The sequence below is a fragment of the Amblyraja radiata genome, chromosome 1, assembly GCF_010909765.2.
Source record: "Amblyraja radiata isolate CabotCenter1 chromosome 1, sAmbRad1.1.pri, whole genome shotgun sequence".
Taxonomy (NCBI): Eukaryota; Metazoa; Chordata; class Chondrichthyes; order Rajiformes; family Rajidae; genus Amblyraja; species Amblyraja radiata.
This window is the reverse complement of record NC_045956.1, coordinates 119,417,420-119,430,395: the sequence shown is the minus strand read 5'-3', so window position 1 is coordinate 119,430,395 and position 12,976 is coordinate 119,417,420. Positions and strand designations below refer to the sequence as shown.

Here is a 12,976-nt window from a genome sequence, read left to right as displayed (position 1 = left end):
GTCATCGTTATATGCCACCTTTAGTCTCTGCATACTTGTCTTTCCATAGTTCGACCACAGGTGCGCAGTGTAGAGTGGTGTGCAGTATGCTCTAAATAGCGACAACTTCACCACATCTGCACACGCACCAAATTTACGCAAGAGAATATTCGCCTGTACATACAGCATGCGTCGTTGCCTATAAATATCCTCATCATCTGTCATTTGTTCTGTAATAATATGCCCTAGATATTTTACCTTATATTCAATCTCCACATAATTCCTGGAATCTATATTGCATGACTTTTAACTGACGGATCCATTAAAAAAATTCATCAAAGGTTTATAATAAACAAATTACAATTTCTGTGACAGTGGGCAGTTAACTAACTTGCTCAATTCTTTGAACAAGTAACATTCTTGAGTTCAGCCTGCATCCCTGGGATAAGTGAGAGTAACTGTTATTGAGATATGTAACATGACTAAAAGAAGTTCGACCTCAAGAATCTGCACACTGCAAAAAAACACATTTGAGGGAAGTTACTTGTTTTTGTCGTAATGTGGATCATATGTCCAAATAGTACCGGACGAAGGCAATGAAGCATTCCCCTTTTCCCATCTGGGAACACGTAATGCATCCTATCCAAACAGATTTTTTGTTGTTGTTTGTTTTATGAAGACACAATGAAGATCATTTAGAAATTATAACAAAACGTACAAACACGTTATTTGGCTTTACAAATTCAAGTGTTTCAATAATCTCCATGCAAACCCTTGAGGTACTTAATTTGTGTTGCAACCAGAATCATGATCATGTTTTTTCTGCCACAATCTTTCCTTTTCTCTCAAACTCCAAAGGTAGTCCTAAACTGTTGATGGGATAATGTTGGCACGGTTGCTTTCATCCTTAAATGTTATTTAATTAATTAATTGATTTCAGTGACAGGGATTTGGATTCAACATCAAGTAAATTTATTATTCTGATCTAGTCACGTATCCAAGCTAATACTTGTAAAATGGAAAATAATCATCAGATTTTATACCATAATATATTCCAGATGATAATTGCTCATTCCTGCTTGAATGATTTTTGTCACTATCCATTCAGCCTGAAATAACAATGCTGGACATGGATCTTCAATTATGAACTGTGCTTTAATAATCAATAAGAAGAGAAATAAACATTTTCCAGATAATGTTAGATGAACTGTAGAGACAAACCGTAGTTAATTGGGAGATGATTTTGTTTTTCAAAATCTGCTGTATGTTTTGTTTTTTTCAAACTCTGCTGCAGGTGATGGCTTGTTTATGCTCATTCCAGGTTACCTGATTATTGCATTGTGAAGGAAACAGTAAAGGGCCTGTCCACTTAAGCAACTTTTTCGGCAACTGTCGGCACCCGTCATAAGTCGCCGAACATGTTGAAAATTCAGTGGCGACCAGAAAGAAGTTATGACTCTTTGGGTGGCTAGGAGACCTCTCACGATCATACAGGTGACCCCTGGCGACGGGTGTCACCAGGGGGTCGCCTGTATGGTCGTGAGAGGTCGCCAGAGGGTCACCTGTATGGTCGTGAGAGGTCTCCTAATTTCCCAAAGAGTCATAGCGTCTTTCAGGTCGCCGCTGAATTTTCAACATGTTGAAAATTTTCGGCGACCTATGGCGGGTGCCGGCAGTCGCCGAAAAAGTCGCGTAAGTGGAACAGGCCCTTTAAGCAACTTATCACAATTTTTTGTCCGGCTGTTAATCTTTGGATCAATATCACAACAGTCAAATAATATACCAATTACACAATACTTTTATTTTTATTTTGAAATTTCCAGTATATTAGTTTTGGGTTAAAATATTATTAATGGATATTGAGAGAAGGCATGAAGACAGGTAAATTGAGTTGAACGCCAGGATCTCATTAAAAATCATGGCACAGATATAATGGCTTGCTCTTTGTTAGTGGTTCTCTGTAATTAACTTGGTTAAATGTGAGCTTTTTTCTTTCTATCAGTATAAATTCAATTGCTCATTGCAATTGATGCATTTTTGTTACTTTTCAACTTGGTTGATTTGGCTTTTTGTAATGTAATTTTTTCCCCCTTATTCATTACAGTGATGAGATTAACAAAACCAACGTTGTTTACCAATTTGCCAGTGACCTGTGAAGATAGAGACCTTCCAGGTGAGTTGGACTAATTTTATGATAATTATATCACTTTCAGTATCCAGGAGTGTAAAAATGCAACACTGCCCATCATGATTTAAATTGGGATGTAAACTGTTCACTTATATGAGGTTATCACTGAACTTCTGGAAATAAATTTTATCTGAGTTCTTTGAAATGCATGTACTTTGATTGCACAAAACTGGGCTACCTCTCAGAACTAGAATCAAAATCATTTTTGGTCTAACCTAAATAACCCCATGCATGAACTGTATATTGTAAGATGTTGTGTTTTATGTTATGTTTGACGGGAATCAGCCTACCTTGTAACATCCTGTACTGAACCTGAATTCCACCAGCTTGACTGTGTGGTCATTAAATAATCTAATCTAATCTAATCTAAAATGTTGGTGTTTATGGTCATCGAGGTTATTAAAGTCTCTCTTTGCAAATGCTCTTTTAAAAATGTATAATGCCAAATTATGCATACACAACACTGAGACTGAGCCATGTGGTAAATTATGCTTGTACAGTTTAGTTTTCAGTTCATTTTAGTTTATTGTCACATGTACAGTGAAACAATTGCAGAGGGATGCACAGAGACCCAGTTCCGTGAGCTTGGTAACCAGCTTTTTATTTATTTATTTATTTAAAAAAAATATTCAGATATTAAAATAATATTTACAATACAATAAAACAAAACACCACCATAATACAAGACGAAACAAATATGCTAACCAACTGCTAAACAACTATATTACAATCCTTGTCAAGGATACATTCAACCCCCCTCGGTGCCCAGCGGTCGCGGAACTCCCTCAGGGTGCCCGTAGACAGGGCGTATTCCCTTTCCATCCGCACCCGGGCACGGACGTATCCCCGGAAAAGGGGCAGGCAGCCGGCTCGGGTAGAGCCCTCCACCGTCTGCCGCCTTGACTCGCGGATGGCCAGCTTGGCCAGGCCCAGGAGCAACCCAACCAGGACATCTTCAGCCCTACCCTCTCCCCTACGCACAGGGTGTCCAAAGATGAGGATGGTGGGTGAAAAATGCAGCCAGAAGGCAAGGAGCAGCCCCTTTAGGTATTGAAACAGTGGCTGCAGCCTCACACACTCCATGTACACGTGGTACACAGACTCTTCCAGCCCGCAAAAGTGGCAGGCGGCTGGCGAGTCTGTGAACCGCGATTGGTAAGCAGCTTGGAGGGGATGATGGTATTGAACGCCGAGCTGTAGTCTAAAAACACCAGCCTGACGTAAGTGTTTTTATTGTCCAAGTGGTCCAGTGCGGAGTGGAGAGCCAGTGAGGTCGCATCCACTGTTGACCTGTTGTGACTGTAGGCAAACTGTAATGGGTCGAGGTTCTTGTTGAGTTGATATGCACCATAACCAACCTCTCAAAGCACTTCATCACCACAGACGTTAGTGCCACTGGTCGATAGTCGTTCCGGCACGTCACCTTACTCTTCTTGGGCAACGGTATTATTGATGCCCTCTTAAAGCAGGTGTGAACCTTAGACCGCGGTAATAAGAGGTTGAAAATGTCTGCAAAAACTCCAGCCAGTTGGTCTGCACAGGTTTTGAGAACTCGGCCGGGTATAACATCAGGTCCAGGCGCTTTCCGAGGACTCACCCCCCCCCCCCCCCCTGATTTTTGATTAGTACAGGTGTCAGTGGTTATAGGGAGAAAGCAGGAGAATAGGGTTGAGAGGGAAAGATAGATCAGCCACGATTGATTGGTGGAGTAGACAATGGGCCACATGGGTCAATTCTGCTCCTAGAACTTATGAACTTGTAGAATTTATGAACTTACAGAACTTGTGATTTTGTAGAATTGGAGATTAGGTGTGCTTTTGTTAATCCTGGCTAAATTGGAGAAGCTAGGATTTTAAAATGGGGTAAAAGCTTCAAGGCTGCTGGGAGATTTGATCAACTTGGATTTGCTCTCTGCAGAGCTGGGACAAGCTGCGGACAGGTGCCAGTGTGTCTAGAGCTTAGATACAATTTGCAAGCAAAGAATAAGATAATCTGCAGGCCCTGTCAATTAGGTGCAAAATGCATAGAATGGATTGGATGGTTGCAAACCAAATCATACACCGTGTAAATAATTGTAAATAATGTTGCAGAGTTCGACTTTGCCGAGTGTTGATTGGATGAGGTATTGAGCCTTGACTGGGTTTCAGGCAGACTAGGGTAAATGTTTCTAAGTTGGCTTCCTTACGAAGTCCGGTTGGAATACTATGCATTGAGCTGTTGTATTATTGGGTTAGGGAAATGTCTGTTATGCATGGGGTTAATTGCTATCTGTAATTGGGTTATTAAGAGACCACCCCCATGTGGTTCGGCCCCTCGAGGTCCCGGGACATATAAAAGTCCGCTACCACGAGGTCCAGCATCAATCTTCTGGGAGAGCGCTTGGGACTGTGTAACTTTCTGGAGTGTCTCTGTCTGAGCGAGGCCTAGAGGACTTGAACAGGCAGATACGAGGATCGATCCCGCGGTGGGATAGGGACAGTAGTTGAACTGTAACGTGCTTTTGTTAAAATAAAATTTAGTTATTTCAAGTGCTTGATTCAGTGTTTTTACTGAAATTAGACTGGGGGGAAGCTTAGAACGAGCAGTTTACACTCTGATTGAAGTAAGTTCAACATATTTTTCTTCGCTGCAGCAAAGTTACATTTTTGGGGCATGAGTACTCAATTTACAAAGCTTTATTTCAATGTAATAAACACTATTATGTTAAAAGCTAAGATAGACCAATAAATGACAATAGAAATCCCAGATGCAAGTACAGATATAAAGATCATTGTCCATTAGACTGAATTGTTATCCTCTGAAATACATTTCCTGCTTATGTAGAGTTTGTATAGATGGAAGTACCTATTGAAACAAATCACAGCCTAATGACATAATCAATTATTAGCACTTCATTGGTTATTGGGAATGGTGTGCACCTGGTTATAGCAGAATGTTACCCTTGGATGTGCACCATGGATAATAAAAAGTCAAAATATTACAATGGAGAGAATCAACAGAGTGTAATCCTACACTTGAAGATCCAGGAAAAAGTGAATCGCATTGATATCCTGCAAGCCCATTGCCCCAACCTTGGCCCACCTTCATCTGTGTAAAGCTCTAATCAGGTTCTAAATTTGGCAGCACAAAACTCTTCTTCAAAGATTCTTTAAAACATATCTTCAAAAGCTCATTATTTCTAGGATCTATCCAACATTTACTACATTTTGTAACAAAGAAAACAGTCATTTGGCCTCTTGAATCCATATCTGAAAGGTGTAATGGGGAGAAGGCAGGAGAATGGGGTTTCGGGGGGAGAGATAGATCAGCCATGATTGAATGGTGGAGTAGACTTGATGGGCCCAATGGCCTAATTCTGCTGTCACTAATGATCTTACGTCCTGGTCTACTGTACGTGTTTAGTTAGTTGATTGTGAAATTGATGACATCAATGTGCTTCAATCAAAACAAGTTGGCAATGTTGTTGTATGTTTATTGCCAAGTTAGCAATAAGTTCATGGCAAGTTAATGAGAAATTATTAATGTAACAGCATTGATCTGCAGGGGGATCTTCGGGTTCAAGTCCATAGCTTCCTGAAAGTGGTAACACAAGTAGAGTGGTAAAGAAGACGTATGGTATGTTTGTCTAGTTGTTGAGGCAGTGAGTAGAAGAGTCAGAAAGACAGGTTGCAGATTTATAAATTGTTGGTTAGGTCGCATTTGGAATATAGTGTGCAGTTCTGGCATGCAGTTTGCATGCTGCAAACACATGCATTGGACAATCTGAATGTTTCATGTCTTTTTCTTTGTTTATAGTCATTTTTGTGTGATGAACTATTGATTCAATATTAACAGTCCATTTTTTACAACAGGGGATCTGTTTAGTCAACTAATGAAGGATGATCCTTCTACAGTTAAAGGAGCAGAGACTTTCATGTTGGGTGAAATGTTGACTCTTCCTCAGAATTTTGGGTAAGAATGCCTCAATTATGAACATATTAAGGTGTATATTTAGATTTCTCCTCTTTATTATTTTTCATTTGCATTCCAAATACCAATTAAAAGAAAGTTAAAGAAAAAGAATAATGCAAATTGGTCTTTTTGGTACAATGTAATTTGTTTAAATATGCAGTGCATTTCTCCAATAGAATCACATGTTTTGCTCTGGGCTGGGTTAGAATGTTTTATTTTTGCTATGAATGTAAGGTTTAGAGGGATATGGGCTAATGGGACTAGCTTGAAAGGGGTATCCTGGTTGGAACGGGCTTTGGGCCTGTTTCTCTGCTGTGTGACTCGATACTCTAGTCCATTGGATTCTGATCCATTTCTTGATCCATTAGCAAAATATTAGAAATGCTGGTAATTGGAAATGAAAACAAAAAAATATTGGAAATATTTGGGTCAGGAGAAACCATTTCAAAATACACCAGTGTACATAATGATAGTAGGCTAGTTGTTAAGGATATTTTAATTAAGGTAAGTCAATCAATTATATTCTGCAAATAATTTATTTATGTAAATAGTTTTTAAATACTTTTTCAAAATCAATGCAGGTACCACTTGGTTTGCTCATTAATAATTTGTGCAATTGTGGAGAGATGAATAAAGCTAACATTTCCCATTGATGATCTTTCATGAAAATTGGGCAAAGTTTAAAGGTGAACAAGCTTTAAACCCCTGTCTCACGGTACGAGTCGACCCACGAATGACCCCGAGTTTAAAACAAATTAAACTTGTGGTAATCACGTACAATTAACGTAGCGGGAACGTCGGAACTCGTGGATGCAACTTGAGCGACTCGTGGCGCTAACAGCAGGTACCCGGAAAACTTGTGCATTCTTGAAAAACTTCAATACCCAAAGAGAAGAGATGGGCGGGTTAGGTGAGCAGGAGAGTGGGGTTGTTTGCAATTGCAGAGGGAGGGGGCAACGGCGGTACAGTTCCCAGTCTCGGCTCCTGTTCTACCGAGCGTGTGGACGTGGATGGGTGGCATGGTTGGCGGCGGCCCATGCTGTGGCAGAGCCAGCGTGCCCGCTGACTCACATCCCCCCCTTCCCCCCCCCGGTCCGGGGCCACGCTGGGAGAGAGCCCCCCCGAACACCTGCCCCGGGGCGACTGGCACTGACCTGTTGGTGTCGCCGACGTGAAGACAGTGCGAAGACCCGGTGCAATGGGCGGGGAGCTGGAGAGGGGATGGAAGGGGTCACACACATGGCCGTGAAGCAGAGGGGTGGGGGTGGCGACAGACATGGCCAACAATGAGATGGAGAAAGACAGAAACGCCGACAATAGTGCATGATCTCTCTCGCGTTATGGCGGGTGATTGTCGTCTGCCCGCTGTTTCTGACTAAAGCCTTGGTATCGTTGCCCTTCGTGTTGGAGTGCAGGGGGAGGGGGGTATTGTGCTGTTTGAATGCCCCCTGCTATCCCAGGGACAGGGAGACAGCGGCTTTTGAGACTGGTGGGCAATCACTACCAAAGTGTCTGCGCACACAGTCAGTACACCTCTCCTACACTTGTCTCCCGTACTAAGTCACCCAAACCCCCCCCCCCCCCCCCCACCACCCAACCTTTCCCTCCCAACTCCAGTCCCGTCCCGGCCTCCTGGGAAACTGAAGGGAGCGACAATCAACTGCCACAGATACAAATAATGTCCTACACAAGAAAGGGCAGATGCTGGTTGACACAGTGCTGGAGTAACACAAAGACGCAGCAGAATTTTGGAAACGTCATCCCGTCACCCATTCCTTCTCTCCAGAGATGCTGCCTGTCCCGCTGAGTGACCATACTGAGGGAATTCCCACGTATATGAAGCAGAGAGAAACGTGAGTTCTACTCGGCTCTGCCCGACTTTTGAGAATGGGTTCGGTGGTTTGTGCCCACTCCCCCTCCCTGCCCACCCACCCACCCACCCATGAAGCCAGCCAGCCAGCCGGACCCATAGAAACATAGAAACATAGAAAGTAGGTGCGAGAGTAGACCACCAGGTCCGTCGAGCCCGCACCGCCATTCGCTCATGGCTGAACACTAAACAGACACACTTACCCACAAACAGTAGACACAAGACACAGAATACAAGACACTACCCTCCCCTTTATACCGCTATCACCCCTCTCCACCCCAAGAACCTCGTGATCTCCTGGGGGAGGCAAAAAAACGGATAAAAACCCAGGTCCAATTCGGGAAAAAAATCCGGGAAATTCCTCTCCGACCCCAATCCAGGCGATCGACACTTGTCCAGGAGATCACTCAGGTCTTACTATACTAACCATACCTAGGTCCATATCCCTGCCCTCTCCCCGTAGCCCCTTATCCCCTTGGCAGCTAAAAAACCATCTATTTTAGTCTTAAATATATTTAAAGTTTCTGCTTCCACTGCTCCCTGGGGCAGTGAATTCCATAAATTAACCACCCTCTGGGTGAAGAAGTTCTTCCTCATCTCCGTTTTAAAAGAGCCCCCCCTTATTCTGCAACTATGTCCCCTAGTTCTAGTTTCCCCGATCATTGGGAACATCCTCGGTGCATCCACCCGATCAAGGCCCCTCACGATCTTATATGTTTCAATGAGATCGCCTCTCATTCTTCTAAACTCCAAAGAGTAGAGTTCCAGCCTACTTAACCTTTCCTCATATGTCAATCCCCTCATTGCAGGAATTAATCTTGTAAACCTTCGCTGCACTGCCTCCAGGGCTAGTACATCCTTTCTTAAGTATGGACCCCAGAACTGTACACAGTATTCCAAATGTGGTCTCACTAATACTGTGTACAGCTGCAGCAAGACCTCCGTGTTTTTATACTCAATCCCCCTAGCAATAAAGGCCAAAACTCCATTGGCCTTCCTGATTGCTTGCTGCACCTGCATACTAACTTTTAGTGATTCATGTACTAATACCCCTAGATCCCTTTGCGTTGCATTACAACGCAGCTCCTCCTCATTTAGAAAATAACTTGCCCTATCATTTTTTTTCCCAAAGTGAATGACTTCACATTTATTAGTATTAAACTTCATCTGCCAAGTTGTTGCCCACTCACCTAGCTTATCTATATCCTTTTGCAGACTCTTCCTATCCTCCTCATCCCCTACTTTTCCTCCCATTTTTGTATCGTCCGCAAATTTTGATATATTACACTTGGTTCCCTCCTCCAAATCATTTATATAAATTGTGAACAACTGGGGTCCCAGCACCGACCCTTGCGGAACCCCGCTAGTTACCGGTTGCCATCCCGAGTATGAACCATTTATCCCCACTCTCTGCTTCCTATTTGTTAGCCAATCCTCTACCCATGCTAATATATTACCCCCAATCCCATAATTTTTTATTTTTAGCAACAGTCTCTTATGTGGCACCTTGTCAAAAGCCTTTTGGAAGTCCAAGTATACCACATCCACCGGTTCCCCTTTATCCACCCGGGTTGTTACTTCCTCAAAGAATTCGAGCAGATTCGTTAAACAGGACTTCCCCTTCACAAAACCATGCTGGTTCTGTCCGATGAAGTCATGTTTATCCAAGTGCCCCGTTAGTGTTTCTTTAATAATTGTCTCTAACATTTTACCCACCACCGATGTTAGAATAACCGGTCTATAGTTACCCGCCTTCTGTTTACTTCCTTTTTTAAATATAGGTGTTACATTGGCCATTTTCCAATCCACTGGGACCGTTCCTGCCTCCAGGGAGTTTTGGAAAATTATCACCAATGCATCCACAATCCCCACCGCTATCTCCCTCAAGACCCTTGGATGTAATCCATCAGGCCCAGGGGATTTATCCTCCTTCAGTCTCATTAATTTCCCTAATACCACCTCCTTGGTGATCTTAATAGTATTTAGCTCCTCCATTCTTACCGCCCCCTGTTTATCCAGCGTTGGAATATTTTTTGTGTCTTCTATGGTGAAGACTGATACAAAATACTCGTTTAATGCCTTTGCCATTTCCATGTTCCCCACCAACAACTCTCCAGTCTCACCCTCCAATGGACCAACGTTCACCTTAGCCACCCTTTTTCTTTTTATATAGCTATAAAAACTCTTACTATTAGTTTTTATGTTGTTTGCTAATTTCCTTTCATAGTCTATTTTCCCCGTCTTAATTAATCTCTTAGTTATTTTTTGCTGACCTTTAAATGCTTCCCAATCCTCTACCCTCCCACTATCTCTGGCTACCTTATATGCCCTTGCCTTCAGCCGAATACTATCCTTTATAGTTTTACTGAGCCATGGCTGACTGTTCTTACCCTTACCCCTTTTTTTCTTCATAGGAATAAATTTTTCTTGAAGGTTATACAGTAGACCCTTAAACGTACACCACTGCTCATGTACCGTCTTATTCTTGAGTCTGCTATCCCAGTCAACTTTGATCAGCTCATTCCTCATACCTTCATAATCCCCCTTATTTAGACTAAGCACCCTAGCCTGAGTTTCAACCTGCTCCCCTTCTATTTGAATATGGAATTCGACCATATTGTGGTCACTTGTTCCCAACGAGTCCCTAACTATGACATTTTTAATTAATCCTGCTTCATTACACAGGACCAGATCCAAGATTGCCTCCCCCCTTGTCGGTTCTGTAACATACTGTTCTAGGAACCCGTCTCTAATACATTCTATAAACTCTTCCTCTAGTCTACCCTGCCCAGTTTGGTTTGCCCAATTAATATGAAAATTGAAGTCCCCCATGATTACAGCAGTTCCCTTTTTACATGCGTCAACTATTTGCAGATTTATGTTCTGACTAACAGCGTCACAGCTATTTGGAGGTCTATAAATTACACCCACTAGTGTTTTTTTCCCCTTGTTATTCTCTATCTGTACCCAAGCTGTTTCACTATCCTGATCCTTCAACGCAATATCCTTCCTCTCTATTGCCGTTATTCCCTCCCTTATTAAAAGGGCCACCCCTCCTCCCTTTCTTTCCTGTCTATCTTTCCTAATTGTCGAGTACCCCTCTATATTTAACTCCCAGTCCTGATCCCCTTGCAGCCATGTCTCCGTAATGGCCACAATATCATAACTATATATACTTAATTGCACCGTTAATTCATTTATCTTATTACGAATACTCCGTGCATTTAGATAAAGCACTTTCAGATGATTTTTACTACCCTTCCTTATGTTTTTGCCCCTTTTACATCTAGAGCTTTATCTTCACACATTCTGTCTCCTGTCACATTTTGACTTTCCGCTTCCCCACTGATACCCTGCTCTATTTCCTCTACCCCTGCCGTTATTACCCCCCTTGATACCTCCCCCCCGCTACTTAGTTTAAAGACCTCTCTACTGCCCTAGTTATATGATTTGCCAGGACCCCAGTCCCAGCACCGTTCAGGTGAAGTCCGTCCTTACAGAACAGATCCCCCCTGTCCCAGTACTGGTGCCAGTGGCCCAAGAAACCAAACCCATTATTCCCACACCAGTCTTTGAGCCACGCATTCAGCTTTTTAATTTTACGTACCCTCGCCGATTTGGCCCGTGGCTCAGGTAGCAATCCGGAGATCAGTACCCTCGAGGTTCTGCTTTTTAATTTATTCCCTAACTGCTCAAACTCCTTCAGCAGATCCTCCTTCCTCGTCCTTCCTATGTCATTGGTCCCCACATGGACCACGACCACTGGATCCTCCCCCTCCCACTGCAAATTTCTCTCCAGCATCGCAGAGATATCCTTAACCCTAGCACCGGGTAGGCAACACAGCCTTCGGGACATGTTCTGCTGGCCGCAGAGAACCCTATCTACCCCCCGAATAATACTATCCCCTATCACTACGGCATTTCTTCTAACTCCCCCCTCTTGAATGGCCTCCTGATCCACGGTGCTGCAGCCAGGTTGCTCATCCCTCCCACAGCCCCTGATCCCGTCCTTACATTGAGTAAGAGCCTCGGTCATGCTTGTCAGGGACAAGGGCTGTGGCTCCTGCCGCATCTCCTCCTGGTTCCCCCTACCTGCCTCGCTTATGGCCACACCTTCCTTTCCTTGCTCACTGCCTACTGAATTAGTTAAACTGGTCGGTGTGACCATCCCCTGGCACAAAACATCCAGGTAATACTCCCCCTCCCTGATGTACCGCAGCGTATGAAGTTGGGTCTCCAGCTCATCAATGCGGAGCTGGAGTTCCTCTAGCCTCAAACACTTACTGCAGCTGTAGGGATCTTCTACATCAATGGTGTCGACAAATTCCCACATCTCGCAGTATTGGCACATCTCCTGACCGCCCATCTTATATAAGTAATTAACTGGTCCTATTTAAGAATCCCCTACTGTATTGATACACCCCTTATTGATATAATCCTACCTCCTATAAATGGGAAAGTACTCACCCCAGCCGTAAATTACCTACTGGTTTGGCTGTCTAGTGGTAATTCCGTCCGCTCTTCCTGTCTGGTCCACTGCTCCCTTGCAGTGCGTGGCAAACCTCTTTGCCTCTGTTAGTCTCTCGAGCCGCGGCTCCGTCCGTCCTCCCTCGGCGACAGCACCTGTGGCACCGCGGTCGTGACTCCCTTCCGTTCCTGCAGAGCCTTCCTGTCCTGGGCGGAGTCTGCAGCTAACTGTGTGCTCACGTCCGGTAGCTCACGTCCGGTAGGTCAGCCTCACGTCCAGGACCCCTCCTCGTTACAGCGGCGGAAGCAACATTTGCAAGAGAATGGGGCAGAGAGCTGGGGCAGGGCTGGGATGGGAACAGGGCAGATGAGGCGCACCAAAGGAACAAACAAGTTGATGGCAGCAAGGGGCAGGCGGCAGAGGTCTTGTGCCCCAGCGAGGTAGACCGCTCTTCCCCCAGCTAATGCACACACAGAAAGAGAGAGATGCGAGCAGAGAATGATCCCAGCTTAACCCAAGA

At 43.9% G+C, this 12,976-nt stretch overlaps 1 protein-coding gene across 4 annotated transcripts in view; it reads left to right on the top strand.

The window, feature by feature from the left end:
* The window catches only part of trappc13 (trafficking protein particle complex subunit 13), a 64,844-nt gene that overhangs the window by 11,658 nt on the left and 40,210 nt on the right, over nucleotides 1-12,976 (top strand). For all 4 annotated transcript variants that reach the window (XM_033029808.1, XM_033029801.1, XM_033029792.1 and 1 more), the window contains exons 2-3: nucleotides 2,084-2,152; nucleotides 6,019-6,118. In XM_033029808.1, coding sequence (XP_032885699.1) covers nucleotides 2,084-2,152; nucleotides 6,019-6,118 — 169 coding nt within the window. The remainder of the gene's footprint in view (nucleotides 1-2,083; nucleotides 2,153-6,018; nucleotides 6,119-12,976) is intronic.